Source organism: Falco biarmicus, chromosome 18, assembly GCF_023638135.1.
Source record: "Falco biarmicus isolate bFalBia1 chromosome 18, bFalBia1.pri, whole genome shotgun sequence".
Taxonomy (NCBI): Eukaryota; Metazoa; Chordata; class Aves; order Falconiformes; family Falconidae; genus Falco; species Falco biarmicus.
In genome coordinates this window covers 338726-356177 of record NC_079305.1, presented here as the reverse complement: position 1 = coordinate 356177, position 17452 = coordinate 338726, and the positions used below count along the sequence as shown (strand labels likewise).

The following is a 17452-nucleotide window of genomic DNA, read 5'->3' as shown; positions in this document are numbered from 1 at the left end:
GGAGGCTGGGACATCTGAGCCTGTGCCCTTCTCCGAGAACAGAGTCTGATAAATGAAGTGAAAGGTGCTGGTTTCTCCTGGAGAGCTGCTCTGGGGCTGTTCTCAGCAGAGAAGCCTGGGGTGAGCTCCGCTGGCAGAGCCAAGCTCAGAATCCCTCTGAGCTATCCAGGCTTTGCTGGGGCAGCTGGCTCTCCTGCCCGGCTTTGCCGGCGCAGGAGCAGCGGCACAGAAGAGCACTGGGAAAGCTGCTCCGGGCTGATGCCTCGTGCCGTGGCTGTGGTGGGATGTGGCCGCGGGACGGTCACAGCAGGGACCTGGGGTTGGTGGTATTCAGCGTGCTGAGACCTGGGAGCTGCCTGTAGGCTTGGGCGCTGGGGAGGTGCTGGCTTTGGTGAAGTGGTAACAATGAGGTGCTCAAAAATCTGAGCTTGGAGCTGGAGGAGTTCTTGCAGGGCTGCCATGGGCAGAGAGGGAATAACGTGCTGGATTAAGGCAAAGATCTCCTTCTCGTGATACAGCAGGATGGTGCTGATGGGGCTGTTCAGCCTCTCCCACGGGATACGTGAGCTCCAGAGGCACCGCCATGGGTCACCAGAAACCCCTGGGACGGCCCTTGAATACTCTTGAATTCAGAACTGCATCAGCAGCTTGAAAGCTGACATTTTTATAGCGCTTACCAGGGCCACAGCCTTCACTGGGGGCAAAGCCTGCAGCCAGGTAGCCTGGGAACTTCTGTAATTACGTTGGGCAGTAAAGCATTTAGCGAAAGTGCCTGAGCTGACTGAGCCGGCGCCGCACCTTGTTTGGAGAGCTTCAAATGAACTTTTTCTTTCAAAACAGAAGCAAACTGCATCTCCAAGAGGTTAATGCTAGTAAATGTCAGCAGGGAGGAGGTCATAAAGGCAACACCTCTGCCTCCTGGCTCTGTCCCCAGCGCTGCTGTCGGCCCCTCCTGGGGCTAGCAGGTGCTCCCTTTCTCTTGCCTGTCTTTATCTTCCAGTTTGTTAAACAACCTTGAACCACCGAGCAAAGCAGCTAGCCTGATTCCTCCCCATCTGAAGGGCACCGAGCCTGTCGCCAGGGCGCTCGTCCTTCTTGCTGGCAGGCTTCTGGGGCAGCCCTGAGCTCTGAGGCTGAGGGAGGGACTTGGGCTGCTCCCACCAGTGGCCAGCAGTAAAGATTGTACAAAAAGCAGCTCTCCCTCTTTTCCTGTCGAAATTTCCTTTAGCAGACAGCGATCAGAATGAGGTTGGGTGTTTTCTGATTTTGCTTCTTGGTTTGTGGGTTGTTTTTTTTTCTTCCTTTGGGGAAGCTGTTGTTTATCAGTTATTGTGCCAAATTGTTCCACGTTTTATTTATGCTCCTCCAGCGTGACCCGTTTCTAAATTTACTCACCTTGCACAGCCGTGTCATGGGGCGTCTGGGTAGGTCCAGGCTGTAAATAGCTTCCTGGGGCATGTGATGGGTGCTGCAGCTGGAGGAGCTCCAGCAAAAGGGGAGAGCGGGTGTTCCTTTGGCGAAGATCAGGTTCTCAGTCCCCTCCACCCTGCTACCAGGGTGCAAAGCTGCTTTTTTTGCCCCAAAGCACCACTAGAGCTGCTCTCGCGGCTCTTTTTGACTTGGTTGAAATGTGCTGGGGTTGGCTGGGCAGCACTGTGCCTGGCGCTGCGTTGCTGAGGTTGGGTTGGGTGCTCCCCGCAGGCACAAGGTTTGAGGGTGCGCAGGGAACTAACTGAGTGCTGGGCTCTTGCTCCCAGTCAGTGGAGAGACCCTCGGGCTGAAACCAGCGCACAGATCTGACGGGCTTTGCTGTAGCTGGCACCTCGGTACGTGTGGGCACGCAGATGCGGCTCCACCTTGGCCCTGTCCTTTGCTGTCGGTCAGTAGCGTGTAGGAAGCAGGCAGGGGTGACAGTGTGATGGAGGCCCTGGCCTGGACCTTGCTGTGCTGGTCTCTCCCCTGCCCCAGGTCCGTTGCTGCCTCTCCAAGTAGATGGATTGCCTTGAGTTTGGCCTGGGACATTTGTGAGCTCTTCAGGCAGGGCTGGGTAAATCCCACAAAGTTACATCAAGTCTGTTGAGGGCTTTTTAGGGAGTTTTTGCTTTGTTGTCTTAACACCTGGAAATACACATCTGCAGAGGGGAACAGCAGCAGAGGTGATGCCTGCCTCGCTAAGGGCACAGGAGAGCTGGCATGGGAGTATCCACATAGTGCTGGCATTGGCATTGCTGAAAGGGTGGGGGGAAAGTTGAAGAGGGGACAGAAAAAGAAAAAAGCCATTGCTGGCTGAGGGCTGTACAGCACCGCTTGTGCGGGGACTTGGGTCTCAAGCCATTTAGACAAAGGCAAAGAGGAAGAGGTACATTTGACTACAAGGCAAAAATTTTTTTTCAGAAAATATCGGGGGTATTCAGAGGGCAGTCTCCTGCCCTGTAGAAAAGGGAAGAAGAGCCTGAAGACCAGGCTGGGGCTCGTTGCTCACAGTAGTGATTTTGAGAGCCAAGCTAGGGGTGTCACCCATGTCCTGTCCTGAGCTGTGCTGCTCAGGGGCCTGGGGCGGGGGCTCTGGGGACAGTCTCATCCTAAAAGAAACAATCCAGATGGATGAGAAGTAAGATAATGATGTAACTGGAATAGTGGGAGAGCTTTAGGGCTCTCCTGTCCCAGGCAGGTGGGTGTCTTTGGCAGCAGCTATATGGTGCTGGGGCAAGGGGGAGGAGGCAGCTCTGCCCCCCAGGAATTGTGCTCCCTGCTTTGGCAATACTGCTGAGACCCCAGTAACCTTGAGTGAGGATGTGTTTGAGTCACAGGTAATGACCCTCTTGCCTCTCTTCTTTCCCTTTTCCTAGTCATGGGACATCTTCTTTCGCAACGCCAATGCTGGAGCTGCTCCAGGCACTGCTTACCAAAGCCCCCCTCCACTGAGTACCAGCCTTTCCGTGCTGTCCCAAGCGCAGTTCCTGGGTCAAGCACAGCCCAACGTAGATAAACTGGTGGAGGACCATCTCGCAGTGCAATCTCTCATCAGAGCTTATCAGGTAAAGAGACTGACTTTGCGCGGAGGAGGAGCATGTCCTCTGTAGAGGGGCGTGCAGTGGCTGCAGTGGGCTGGGGTTAGTGTGGCTGATGCATGTGTTTTGCATGAAGAGCATGCAGGATGCGTGCTGCGCTGCCTGGTTTTTAATAGGAGCTGCTGATCTGTTGGGGCAGAAGCTCAGCTGTTGCTTTGCTGAACAATAGGAAGATTAAAGCTATTGTCACCCAAACAGAGCCATTACAGTGGCAGGGAGGGGGTGGTCCTCTCCTCACAGGGTGATTTGCTGGCCTCCGGAATGATGCCTCTGTGCTGTGGGCTCCTGCCATGCTCAACAGTGGCGCGGGACACACATCCTGCTTGCCCCATGTTGCTGCGAGAACTTCTGAGGTCCTAAGATAAAAGTTCAGAAAATGTTTCCTTGTGATTTGTGGCATGGAAGAGGGCTGTGGTGCCACTGGGCCTTTCAGGAGAAACAAGTTTTGAGCAGGAAGGAAACACCCTCTGGCTAGGGGATGGCCAGCCAATTTTAACTAAAGAGAACACCTGTCAAATACATTTGGTTGCACCCTGGTTTGTCAAGCGTGGGGGCTCTAATTTGGGCTGCCGTGTGAAGTTTTAACAAACCCAGATGCTGTGGAGGTGTGACCGTGGTCTTCTCACCCATTCCGGTGAAAAAGCACCCGCTGCAGGTTGTGTTCCTGCTCAGGTACAGGGAAAATTCAACAGTCTGCTGCTGAACAACAGCATGAATTCAACAAATTGCTGCAGTTAAGGCAAAAACCGCAGCACTGCACAAGTCCAAAGGCCTGCCCAGCCTTGGCCTTGCTCTCTGGCTTGAAGAAGGTGCCCCTGCCCTGCCCGCCTTCACAGCTGAGGTGCCGACACCAATGCTGGGGCACTGCCATGCTTTTCTGTAAGAAGGGGAAGCTGGGACCTGTTTGTGAGGACCTGCTTCTTTCCTCGTGGCTGATTTCATGGGAGGTGACCGCCCTGCCGCTCTCCAGTCCGGGCGGATCCTGGTGAGCTGTTTCTAAAGGCCGTGCAGCTCTCGCTGCTGGAACAAGCGGGCAGATACCGAGTTCAAACTGGTGTGGTTGGAGGCAGCAGCTCCAAGTCAGCGGTTTGAACAAAAGATCTGTAACCTCTTCTGCATTCCCATCACTTCTTCAGTCTCCAAATGACACCACTGGGAGGTGGTCGCTCTTGGATGTGTTTTTCTAAGCTGTCTGCAGTGAGAAGTTCACCTCCCTTCCTACCCCGGTGTCACCAAAGGGCTGTGGCTGCAGTGGGGTGTCCAGGCGGGGAAGTTCAGTGCAGTGTATGGAGGTACAGAAGAGTGGGAAGGCAGGAGGAAGTCCTGCCTGTGTGGGTAAACTGCTTAAACCACCAGGCAATTAATTTCTTAATTGGATCGAGCTGGATTGTCCCTGTAATCATAGGTGAGCGGTGACCGACCCACTGCAGCGTCAGCAGTGGCTTCTTAATCGTAGCTGTGGTTGCATGTCCAAGTCATTGTTTCTTGTAGAATGGTGTGTGTTGGAAGGGACCTTAAAGATCATCTAGTTCCAACCCCACTACCGTGGGCAGGGACCCCTCCCACCAGCCCAGGCTGCCCCCAGCCCCGTCCAGCCTGGCCCTGGGCACTGCCAGTGATGGGGCACCCACAGCTGCTCTGGGCAGCCCATGCCAGTGCCTCACCGCCCTCACAGTAAAGAATTTCTTCCTAATATCTAAGCTAAATCTGCCCTCTTTCAGTTTAAAACCATTACCCCTCATCCTATCACTATACTCCCTGATGAAGTACCGCTCCACATCTTTGCTGAAGCCCCCTTTAGGCACTGGAAGCTGCTTTAAAGTCTCCCTGGAGCCTTCTCTTCTCTAGGCCAAGCAATCCCAACTCTCCCAGGCTGTCCTTTTAAGAGGTGCTCCAGCCCCCTGATCATCTTCATGGCCTCCTCTGGACTCATTCCAACAGGGCCGTGTCCTTCTGGTGTTGGGGGTCCCCGAGCTGGAGGCAGCACTGCAGAATGGAGTCTGCGGTCTCCCCAGAATGGAGCAGAGGGGAGAGTCACTGCCCTCAACCTGCTGGTCGCACTTCTTTGGCCACAGCCCAGGACATGCTTGGCTTTCTGGGCTGTGAGCACATGTTGCTGGCTTGCAGTCAGTTTTTCATCCACCAGTACCCCTAAGTCCTCTCCACAGGGCTCAATCCAGTTGTCCCCCAGCCTGTATCTGACTGGGATTGCTCCAACCCAGGTGCAGAACCTTGCACTTGGCCTTGTTGAACTTCATGAGGTTTACACAGACCCACCTTTCTAGCCCGTCCAGGTCCCTCTGGATGGTATCCCTTCCCTCTTAAATATCCACACACACACACACACACACACACATATATATGTTTATATATTTATATATAATATATATAAATATAAACATCCTTAAACATCTCTTGGCTCTTGTTCACTCCTTTGTCTCCAAGGGCACTTTCCCAAGGGATCCATGCACTAGCACCCTAATTAGCCAAAAGAAGTTTGCCTGTCTGAAGTTTAGGGTCCTGACTCCACTTGTTACCCGTCCTTTACCCCTCAAGACTGAGAATTCCATCAGGATGTGGTTGTGGCCACCCAGGCTGCCTCCAATCCTGACTTCTCCCATAAGTTCTCCTGCATTAGGGAGCAACAGGTCCAGCAGTGCCTCTCCTCTGGTCGGGCTCTCCATCGTCTCTACTAGGAAGTTGTCCTCAACGTGCTCCAGTAGTTTCCCGGGCTGCTTGCAGTCTGCTGCGCCTCTTTTCTAGCAGATATCTGGGTGGTTGAAGTCCCCGGTCACGATCAGAGCCTACGAGCGTGATGCTTCCTGCAGAGATCTGCTGTGGTCTTTTTTTTTTGCATTGGGCTTCTTGTTTCGGCTTGTGTTGCATGTGGAGAATAACGAGCAGCATGGCTCCTATGGGGGAAGAGGCCATCTCCTTGCTCCCACACCCATTTGAGCTTTTGCTGTGTACCTGCAAACTGCTGAGTTGACCTCAAAGCTACCGGTCACCCTCAGATCAAAGCTGTTTGCTGGACAAAGTGTCCTCCTGGTCCCGGTGAGAGCATCCTGGCTATGGGGATCAGGCTGGTGAGCTTGCGTCCTGCCAGCTGCTAAGTGATGAGCTAGCCCCAGCGCTTTGTTGCCAGATGGACAAGCAAATAGTTCCCAGACAAAGCTGGTCCAGAAGAAGAGCTTTCCACACAACCACCGGTGTGCAGGGGCACGCTGTCATCAGGCCCTGCAGAGAGCATGTGGGGTTCGGGGCTTTCTTAGTTTGCTGTGACGTCTATGGCTGATTCCAGGCTCTGGCTGGTGAAGCCACAAAAATTCTTTCCTGAAGTACCCTTGAGATACTCAGAATAGGAATGCTTTTCTGGTAAATAAGGTCAGTTCAGCATGTCTGATTTGTACAAGGGGTTTAGTAATCCCCATGGATGCAAGTGCTTTTTCTAACTGGTAACAGACCTGATGACCGGGAGGATCATTGTCACAGTGCAAAGAGGGCACCGCACCCTGCACCATGGCAGCAGTGTTTCCTGCCCCACTCCCAGCGTAGCTGAGCCTGAAGCTTCAAGAAAGAGCAGGAGCTGTCAAGAAATAAAACTGTGGATTGCCCATGTGTGGTGCTGGCCACTGAGGTGAATTCAGTTTGCCCAGCAAGATGTGCTGGGGTCTGTCTGTGGGCACCTTCTCCTGTGAGGGCGAGAAGCAGAACTCCTCTCATTGTTCTCTGGCTTCTGATGTGGATTCAAACCCAGTGTGGTGACTCCTGACCTGACTGGCGCCACTGGGAGCCACCAGGGCTCTTGGTGCCAAAGCTCTTTGGTGTTTCTGCACCTGCCTCTTCCCAGAAGAGGGCTCCCAGTCCTGCTGTAGGCTCCTCTCTCCAAAATGCTGACCTTTAGTAGCACCGACAGGCAGATGTTCCTCAGACACGTTCCTCTGCCTTTTCGGGAGCTACTGCTGGTGGTGATGCTTGTTTTCTCTGCCGTGTTGGCAGAATCTGCCAAAATCTGGAAGATTGCCTCTTCGTTTCTGTGATGCTTAGGAAGAAACCATTGGTGTGGAGTTACTGCACCTGTAGAGAGCAGGTGCTGGGGTTGGACACTGGGAAAGCGGTGGGGGACCCTCAGACCTCAGTTCTGGAAGGTCTCTGCTGTGGAGGAGATCGCTGTCCCTCTGCCTGCCCCGCTGAAGTCTGGCTTCAGGCGGAGGAGAGCGGTCGCAGCAGCTGGAGACACTCACACCTACTTGCTGTAGCTGAAAGTAGAAATCGGGGTGGCTCTGCAGAAAATGTAAAGAGGGAGATTGCATGCTTTTTTTTTTTTAAGGAACGTCTTTTCAATTAACTTAATGACTAATCTGTGTTGTTGCTTCCAGGTCAGGGGTCATCACATTGCAAAGCTTGATCCTCTCGGCATTAGTTGTGTAAATTTTGATGATGCGCCAGTAACTGTTTCTCCAAACGTCGGTGAGAATTACTCTGCAAATTAATTATAATGTAATTTAACTTTTTTACCCCTCCCCTCTTTTGTTTTTCTCCCTTTCCCCTCTCCCTCTTGGTACCTGTTCTCCTTTCCGTTCCTGGCCCATTTCATAGATTCGAGGGCATCATGTAGCACAACTCGACCCACTGGGCATCTTGGATGCAGATCTGGACTCCTCCCTTCCAGCTGATCTTATCACATCCACAGACAAACTGGGTGAGGGCTTTGAGAGCAGTTAGTGCTGCATTGCTTGAGCTCCTCTCTCTTTCACAGCTTTGTACGTAGATCGCTTCACCCGTAAGGGGGGAAAGGTCTTAAGTTTCCTTAGTAATGATCACTCTAAATTTAGAGCCGGCGGGGCGCCGAATTAATGATGTCACTGAACTCACTCATCCAGGGGTGGAAGCAATTGCATCTTCTGGAAATGTGAAGCAGAGAGGTTTTGTGTTGGTAAGAGCTGGAGGTCTGTTCCCTCAGCTCCTCTTGCTGCTCTTGGGGGCCCCGGGAGCTGGGGGGAATGGGCTAGCTTTGTCTCTGCAGGGCTGAGAAGTGCCTCTTGGTGTGCCCCTGCAACGATGCTCGGCCCTCCTTTGCTCCCAGCTTGCCACAGCATTTGTAAATCCCTTAATTGCCCCCTTTTTCCAAGACTGAGCTATGAGTCCCTGCCAGTGATCATAACAAGGAAGCTTTGGGATGCATTCCCGTCCAAGTAGAGAAGTGGAAATCCCAATGCCTTCGAGCGAAAGATGCATGAGTGTTGCACAGAAGTGTGTGTGGCGCCTAGGACTTGAAATCCTAGTCTGAAAGTGCTTAAACTCAGCACCTGTCAACATGCTTTAGATTTGATCTCTATAGTATGCTGCCATTCTTCTAGCTAGAATGAGGTTGTGGCGCTGAGCTCTTTCACCTTGCTGGTGCTTTCCAAGGGTCATTACCCTGGCACTGTGAGTGCTCGAGAGGCATGCTTCTAACTTAGAGCAGCAGTGATGATTACTAACCTCGCACAACTGAAACAGCCGATCAGAGCGTACGGTGCATGTAAATGATCTTGATTCCTTGTTCAGCTGCCAGCACAGGGACACCCACCCTGGACCTGCTGGACCCTCATGTAGGATTATGTGTACTGGGAGTTGTAGGGAAGGATTAGGTTTTTTAGTTGTCCCAGCTCGCTGGATGATGGGGAAGCTGCTTCATCCTGAGGTCTGGACTTCTGACATGCTTGTCTGGAGGACCAAGCCCTGGCTGTGCCTCAGGAGCTGGCTGGCTCTGGGTTGGAGCAAGCCCTGTGCCTGGGGAGATGTTGCTGGGAAGAGGCGGTGAGATGATGGCCATGGACCCAGGCGCAGGAGAGGACATGTGCTCGTAGTTGGTGCTGCGAGGGGAGCAGGGAGACTTTTTTGAGGTGACTTGGAAGCCAGTCCCAGTGGCCAGGGAGAAGGCGGCGTGAGGGGAACCTTTTTTAGCTCGGAGATTTTGGCCAGTGCTCCAGTGCTGTGGGCACTACGATCCTTCTGAATCACAGCAACAGAGAGCCCTGAAGCCCTGTGCCTGTTGGATGTGTTTCCCTTTTGAGAGGAAAGCAGGGTCTGCATGAAACCCAGAGCCGGACGGCTGCAAGTGGTAGCAGTGACTGCTCTCCCTTAGGAGAAAAGGGAGCTGGGTGTGGGGAGCAGTTACCATGCTGATCAGTAAGTCATAGACTCACAGGGTGCTCTGGGGTGGAAGGGACTTTCAGAGTCCCTCCTAGTCCAACCCCTCTGCCATGAGCAGGGACGTTTTCACTAGATCAGGTCGCTCAAAGGCCCGTCCAAGCTGGCCTTGAACTCTGCCAGGGATGGGGCACCCACAACTTCTCCGGGCAACCTGTGCCAGCATCTCACCAGCCTCACCGTAAACACTCCTCCTTTATTTATGTCCAATCTAAACCGGCCCTCTTTCGGCTTCAAAGCCTCGCCCCTTGTCCTGTCACTACAGGCCCCCGTGAAGTCTCTCCACATCTTTCTCATAAGCCCCGTTACACACCAAAAGGCCGCGGTGAGGTGTTTGTGGAGCCTTCTCCAGGCTGAACACCTCCAACTCACTCAGCCTTTCGGCACAGGAGAGGTGTTCCAGCCCTGCGATCATTTCCATGGCCGCCTCTGGACCTGCTCCAGCAGGTCCTTGTCTGTCTTGTGCTGGGGACCCCAGAGCTGGATGCAGAGCACCATGTGGAGTCTCAAGAGAGGGGAGTAGAGAGGAAGAATCCCTTCCCCGTACCTGTTGGCCACGCTTCTTTGGATGCAGCCCAGGATGTGTTTGGCTTTATGGGCTGCAAGGGCACGCTGCTGTCTCATGTCCGATTTGTCACCCACCAGCATCTCCAGGTGCTTCTCTGCAGGACTGCTCTCCGTCCATCCACCCATCCATCTGTCCGTCCGTCCATCTGTCCGTTCCCCAGTCTGTGCTGGGGCTGGAGATTGCCCTGATCCTTGCACTTGGCCCTGTTGAACTGCATAAACTTCACATGGGCCCACTCCTCCAGCCTGCCGAGGTCCCTCTGGATGGCATCCCTTCCCTCAAGTCTTATGGACTGTACCACTCAGCTTGGTGTCACCTGCAGCCGGGCAGAGGGCGCTGTCAATCCCATTGTCCACGCTAATTAAGACATTAAACCGTATTGGTCCCAGTATGGACCCTTGAGGGACACTGCTCCTTGCTTGTTTCCACTTTGTGACATTGAAGTCACAGGGCTGCTTCAATGGCAAATGTCAGTTCAGAGGGCTTTTCTTCTGCTTTGACGCCGTGGTTCCTCTGAAGCAAGGTGTGCTCCAGCAGCATCCTTGCTGCAGAGGAAGAAGAGCCCAAAGTGACCCAAGAGCAGGTCCTCTCTTGGAGCCCCAACTGCAGAGCTGGGCTGACAGCATCGTCAGCTGTAACAGAATCCAGGTACAGCGATACAAGCTCCATTTTTCCTGTTCCTCCTGGGTGAGCGGTCATGAGCCCAGCAGCGTGACCCAGTTGGGCTCCCCGCGGTGGAAGGAGTTCAGGCATGGCTGGTCTGTAGGCATCAGCTGGAAGAGAATCTCGGCCTGCGACCTCCGTGTCTGAGCCAAGTGTTGTTTAATTTTGGTTCCTTTGTGGCTTTCATACCAAAGCGTCTGTCATTGCAGTTCCTGGTGTTGGTTGAATTACCAGGAATCCGTGAATTCGCTGGAAATAATGAGTCCTGGAAACAAGCTATGCTGCTATCAGCCACTAGCTCATGCTGGGGGTGTGTCTCGTGGTAGGACTCAAACGGCTGGCTATGTCCAGCCAAAGGAGGCTTTATTATCTTGCTGTAAGTATTATTTATACTGAATACTTTCCTCTGGTCTTCTTATCCTGGAAAGCCTCATCTGGTCAGTCTTAGAATACAACTTGGCAAATGTAGCTTGCAAACTGTGCTTAGCGTGAGGGGAAGAGAGCAGCGCTGGTGCGGAGCGTGGGCAGAGCTCCGGCTGAGCCCAAGATCGGGTGTTGCCGGCTTGTGGCAGAGAAAGCCAATTTCTAAGCAGATCCTGCTGGCTTATTTTGCTTTGAAAGAGTATTTCTTAACACTTGACAGAGCAGTTAATAACAGGAGTGGTTTTGAAACTTGGAAACGATCTTGTTTCCTCTTTCTGAGCAGTGAAATCCTTAAAGGTCAGCTTTTGTGGTGCAAGTTCTACTGCCAGCAGCTTAAACCATGGCCCAGCACTGCTGTAATTCAAAGGAGCTGCATGGGTAATCTCAGAAATTGATCTTTCTTCTCAGTTGCCTTTTGTTTAGCAACTGGTTTGTGTCTGGTTTGTAAGCTTCTTTGGATTAAGCAGTGTGAGCTTTGGGGAAAATGTAAAGGGGAGAAAGCTTCCCTGGGGGTACTCGGTCTGACAAGTGGTGGGGCTGGAGCCACCAACTTCCTCTTTCTCTTGTCTTTTCCATTTGAAAAAAAAAAAGAAAACCAAACCAAAAAACAAAAGTCATCTCATCCTGGTTTTCTGCTGCAGCTGATCCGGCATGGTAAGTGGTGTAAAACAAGGACAAGATGACTGCAGGAACTTGATGTGACCTGTTCAAGGAAATAATAGCTTGGCACACTGAAATCCAGGTGGTGCCTGGAAGGCAGTGTGTGTCTGAGTGTCTGTCCGTCTGTCTGTCTCTCTGTGGAAGGCAGCTGCTCGTGCCTCTTGCCCGGTGGAATGGAAGGAAATAGTCCTCCAGCTTGGGAAGAGCCAGGCAAGCCCCTGCTGGGAGATGCGCTGGGAGCACTGCCACCTCCCCTTTCCCCAGCTGGAGACCTTACTACCCAAACATCTCACCCAAACGTGTGATTTTCCCCCGCTGACTGAAAGGAGAAGTGTGTTCAAAGCATTTCTTGTAACCCAGGTGAGATTGAGGCACTTGGGTCACCTAACCTAGCCGGGAGGCACAGCTCCAGTGACGCACGCTGCCCGCCACTCCGGCAGCCCTGCCTGCATCCGGCACGGTGCGCCGGCGCTCCCGCCTGTGCTGAGCATGCTCGAGAAATGATGGCATTGTGCGTGCCTGCCTCGGTGCTGGTCTTCCTCATTAACGGCCTGCTCATTAACACCCTGATCCCCTTCCTGCCTGTGTGTAGGCAGTAGCGGTGCCTCCTTGGGGGTGACCTTGAAATCTGGTTAGCGATGAGCAGAGCGAAACCCTCTGGGAGCAGATGTTGCCGGGAGGCATCTCGCTGCTCTGTGGCGGATAGCGCTGCCCTTGATGCAGCTTGTTGGGAAGGTGCTTTTTGGTGAAGAAGGTAGCAGGTGAAGAGGCCGTGGTGGGCGGTCTCCCTCTGTCATCCGAGGGGTGCACGTGACAGGAGATCTCAAACCATGCAGCTCAACTGCTCCCCAGTGTCTGATGCCCCCCATTCCTCTCCCTGCCCCTCCCTCCTCTCACCAGACTTTCCACCGGGATTTCTTTTCCACCTAGCGCGTAGTCGTCCTCCATCCCAACCCTTTTGCCTCTGATGGTTTTTGACTGTATTTTAAATACTGTATTTTTTTGACTTGTGCTTTCCATGACTAGTTCTCACAGTTCCAGGTTTGTTTTTTTTTTTACTAACTTTGACTGCGTCTCTCTGTCTTCTCCCTTTCTGCACCCCCTTCCCCTACCCACCCCAGATCTCGCAGTGTTCAAGGAGCGGCTGAGAGTGTTAACAGTAGGAGGTATGCAATTAATGAGCCTTTAACCCTCTGGAGTGCAGGACTCTCTTTGAATAGGTTATTCTGGGCATGAACCAAGCTGATAAAGCGGACCCCTCCCGTCTCACACCACTCTTGAGTTTTGTAACATGCTTATTTTTAATTTGTCCCGCTAAAAGTCTTGATGTAGGTGCTCGGTTAGTGATGCTTCACCTGTAGAGATCCCCAATTTAGAGCCTTGCTGGCCTTTTCCATACTGTGTGTTTGCATGCCTAGCTTGCTAGACTACACGTTTTGTTGTGAATGTTCATTTTACAAGGCCTCAATCTCCCCAATTGGTTCAAGTCTTCTAAAAATCCAAGCTGTCTTCTGACTCTGCCCTGGTTTTGTCATGGTGAAAATTTGGCTGCTCATCGCTAGCCTCCCCTCCCGTCTGATGGTATTGCTGCCTATAAATACTGAGCACTGTCAAAAAAAGGCTGGCAGGCTGCAGCAAAGCAGAAGCAGAGATGCTTAGAGCCCTGGAAACTCCTTGCAAAATCTGATACCCGCTCCCCCCCCCGGAGCGTGCCTGAATCTTCAAACCAGCATGGCAGAGCGAGCCGGAGCCCTGTGCTGCAGGGTGGGAGCCACAGCAAGTTACCTGAAGCTTCCCTGAAACCTCCAACCAGCGGTTTCTCTGGGATGGTGCGTACTAACGCCACCTCTCCCCAGGGCTTCTCTTTGCCTAGGAGCCACAGAGAGGTCCTGGAGACATGGGGCCAAACCCGCAGCGGCTGCCAGCTGCGGCTCGATGCTTCCAGGCACCACCGCTCTGGAGCTGAGCTCCCCGGGGTCCAGCTTAATTCCTTTCCCTGGCGCTGGCAGTGCCCAGGAGGGTCGTGTGGGCAGAGCAGGGGATGGACGGCAGTGGCAACCAGGAAAACCTCTGCTCCAGGCTTGCTGTGGGTGTTGCCAGCCGCCGGCAAGCACTGTGCTTGAGGCTGCACAGGGACGAGCGGTGGCCAGCCCCATCTTCAGCTCATCCTCTGTTCCTGACCAGAGAGCGAGGGCCAGACTCTTTTTAAGGTGAAGTTCAAGGAGGGCCAGCCCAGGAGGGTCTGATTTTTGCCTCCCTTTGCTCAGAGGAAGGTGGGTTACGCTGCCCTGCAGCGCTTGCAGGTGGCATCCCCTGTACCCTCCCTGCAGGAGCCCCCAGCTGGGGCACTGGGTGGCGTGAAGGGAGCCGGGAGGAGCGGTGGCAGCTGCCTCCTCTGTGGCTCCTGCCCTGGGTTAGAAAATGCCCTGAAACCTGGCTCTGCGGGGGGCAAGGAACAGGAGCCCGAGAAGGGCTTCAGGGCTGTGGGCCAGCAGCGGGCAGCTCTGCTCGCCCGCCCCTTCCAGCCAGACTCCTGCTTCCCAAGGGTCCTGGGACGGCCCTTCCCGGCTCCACTTCTGCCTTGCTGCATCAGCCCAGCGAGTTCATTGCCACTCCTCCTCCGTGCCTCAGTTTCCCCAAAGACAGCCATGAATGTCAGCGGGTGCTGAGGCACCTCCGATGGCTTTGGGGTGCTGTGGAGCTGCTGCGGGCCCTGGCAGGGCCCTGCCGACGCTGTTGCAGCCGTGGGTGGTGTCGGGGCCTGTCTGCAGCTCTACAGCTCGATGCTCAGCTCTGAGCACTGCTCAGCACCTTCTCCAGGCACAGCCCAGCTCCCCGCAGCCCCACCTGCCGCAAGCAGCAGCCACCTACAAACCACCAGGTGCCAGGACCTAGAAGGAGGGAGTTTGCTGAGCAGAGCTAGGCTAACCCCCTAATTGAGAGGCTGTTAATTGGGTGAGGGGGTATCTGGGCACCAAAACCCCTGAGGGGCCAGCTGGCTGCCCTACTGCCAGGCTGAGCTATTCAGGAGAGTCCGTCATCGCAGAGCCCTGATGCCGTTTTCTCTCTTTTGCTTCTCTTTCTCTCCCTCTTTGGGGTTTGTCTGTTTTAACCGTTTCCTTCTCTTGCGTTGACTCTTCATTTTTAATTCCCACCATGTGGTGACACCTCTGTTGTGCTCGGTGACTCCTCTTCAATTCCTGTTCCCGTTCTCTCCCCTCTGTTACAATTTGTGGTGTATTTTTTGTGTTCTTGGGGCTACAAACTTCCTGACTCTTACCCTGGATTTTAATTGCTGGTTTACCTGCACATACATATACATATATATATGCATATATTGCTTTGTGTTTTCACTTCCTGCGTTACCTTTCATAATAACCTTGTTCTGTGCTCAATGTCTTTTTGTTTAATTATGGCTTGGATTTTACCTGTATAAACCTCCCTCATGCTTATTTTTGGTTTTATGCTGCTTTTTTTGTCCCTTCCCCGCCTCTCCCAATTGCACCCGGTCCCTGCGTGACGGTGTCCCCCCCCATCCCCCTTCCTTCCTTTTCTCTCTTGCTTTCGCTTGTCCCACCCATGAAAAATCCTGCAGGCTTTTACGGGCTGGATGAGTCTGACCTCGACAAGGTCTTCCACTTGCCCACAACCACTTTCATTGGTGGAAACGAATCGGCTCTTCCGCTCCGTGAGATCATCCGTCGGCTGGAGGTGAGGAGGGCAGGGGGGGCTCTGCAAGACCTGTTTGCAGACGGGGCTGGGGCAGAGTAGTTGCTTTTTGAAGGTCCTGGGTCCGGCTGCTGCCTGCAGCCTGGGCCAACCTGCAGGTCTTAAGCCTTTCACGTTGGGAGCTGCTCCTCGGTGCTTGCCCCACTTTTGCCAGCTGCCCCATGTTACCTGTTCACCTCTGATCACCTCCAGCTTCGTGCTGCATTGGGGCAACGTATTTGCTCTACCCAAGGTGGAACAAATCCCAGGCAGCTGAACAGTTCATTTATTGAAACCTCTCCAGCTGCTTTCGAGTTGAAAGCAGCAAACTGTGCTGGGAGAGCACAGGAGCGGGCTGGAGGAGGAGGCTGCCCTGCGTGGTGGCCTCTTGGAGGGCCTCGGTGCAGGAGGAGCTCCAACCTGGGGCTGGGGCTTCCACCTCTTGCAGCCAGTTCCCCTTTCCTGCCAAATTTCGTATCCTATTCTGCCTGGTCTGAGAGCGCAGACAGCTCTCAGGCAAGCTGCGGACTTGCTCAGATGTTCTCTGCCAAGGCAGGTTGACCTTGGGAGAAGCAAAGCTGCACCGACATCTTAGACAAGCTGTAAGAACGGGCTCCTTATTTGTTGGGGCTGGTTGTTTTGCTGATTGTCTCCCTGCCATGAGAAGTGGTGTTGTGGACCTGATGCCACAGCTGATGCCACCAAGAGGGAAAACATGCCTCCAAGGTGGATGTAAAGCACTTGAGGGTCTGGTCCAGGGCCCACTGGGGAAAGGGAATTAAACATTTTGATGCTGGGTCGTGTGCAGTTTCCAAGCTGCCCCCCAGCATCCCAGGTTGTCCTCTGCCACGTCACCTTTCCTGGGAGAACAGTTCAGATGGGGCTTCCGCAGGGGGGCTGGCACGGTGCTGGCTGCCCGGCCCTGCTCATGGGTCCCCTGGGCCACTGCCGCAGGCAGCACTTGCGGGCGTTCAGGCAGCGTGGTGGGGCTGCCAGGCAGGAGGGTTTGTGTCTCCACTGGTGCAAGAGGGCTCTTTGTCTTGCTGGAAGGCTGAAGAGAGGGATCAGAGAGTCCCTGGCACCCCGGTCCCATACGATGCCACATGTGCCTGTCTTTGCCGAGGGGTGAGGAGGTCCTACAGCCCTGGCTGTTGTCTCATGGCCCTTCTCCTCCCCTTGGGGCAGATGGCGTACTGCCAGCACATCGGTGTAGAGTTCATGTTTATCAACGACCTGGAGCAGTGCCAGTGGATCCGGCAGAAGTTTGAGACTCCGGGCATCATGCAGTTTACCAATGAAGAGAAACGCACGCTGCTGGCCAGGCTGGTCCGCTCTACCAGGTACCCTGGGGGGCCTTCACCTTCTCCTTATCTTCCCTTGCTGCCTGGGGTGGTTTGCTCCCAGCTGGAGTGAGGCAGTCACCATCTGACGTCATCTGTCGTCATCTGTCACGGTTGGCTTAATCAGCAGGGTGATGCCAGTGACCTGCTGGGTTGGCAGGCTCAGGTGCTGGCAAAGAACCTGCAAATGTGGGTGATCCTGAAAGACAATAAAAGATCCTGAAACCTAAAAATAAGGTTGAAGTGCAGCACACTGTTGGGGTGGGGGAGCGGCCAGCCAAGCTCTGCGGGAGACCAGGGTGACTGGGCTGCTGCACGATGCCTGCTAAAGCATCACTTGATGCTGTGGCTCCCCTGCTGTGGTCCCCATCCTTTCTCTGGTTTCTGCCCTCAGCTGTAGCCCTGGCACTGATCCCACTCTCTCTTTGCCTTCCAGGTTTGAGGAGTTCCTTCATCGGAAATGGTCTTCAGAGAAGCGTTTTGGTCTGGAGGGCTGTGAAGTGCTGATCCCAGCCTTAAAGACCATTATTGATAAGTCAAGCGAGAAGGGAGTGGATTATGTTATCATGGGAATGCCCCACAGGTAATCCTGCCTCTCTCCGTGGTGATGCTTGGGGCGTGGAGGAGGGGGTTGCAGCCGGGGTTCGGTACTGGAGGGCACACCGGTTTCTGCCATCACCTAACTGGTCTTGCCTGGGGGTGAACCTTAGCTGGAGAGCTCAGGCCTTGGCTGCTCTCCGCTCATGGCTGCGCTTTCAGCTTCAGCTAGTTTGTAAATCCACCTGGAGGGGCGTGGTGCTCCGTCGGCAGAGCTGGAATCCCAG

At 53.9% G+C, this 17452-nt stretch overlaps 1 protein-coding gene across 12 annotated transcripts in view; it reads left to right on the top strand.

Annotated features, from left to right (window-relative positions):
• LOC130141083 (2-oxoglutarate dehydrogenase complex component E1) overlaps nt 1-17452 on the top strand; it is a 37158-nt gene that overhangs the window by 8961 nt on the left and 10745 nt on the right. For 3 of the 12 annotated variants that reach the window (XM_056321738.1, XM_056321739.1, XM_056321737.1), the window contains exons 3-8: nt 2850-3038; nt 7671-7773; nt 12702-12746; nt 15176-15291; nt 16474-16628; nt 17065-17211. In XM_056321738.1, coding sequence (XP_056177713.1) covers nt 2850-3038; nt 7671-7773; nt 12702-12746; nt 15176-15291; nt 16474-16628; nt 17065-17211 — 755 coding nt within the window. Of the gene's footprint in view, nt 1-2849; nt 3039-7450; nt 7572-7670; nt 7774-12701; nt 12747-15175; nt 15292-16473; nt 16629-17064; nt 17212-17452 lie in introns of those variants that run through there. The other 9 variants (XM_056321740.1, XM_056321743.1, XM_056321741.1 and 6 more) reach the window with 9 other exon arrangements.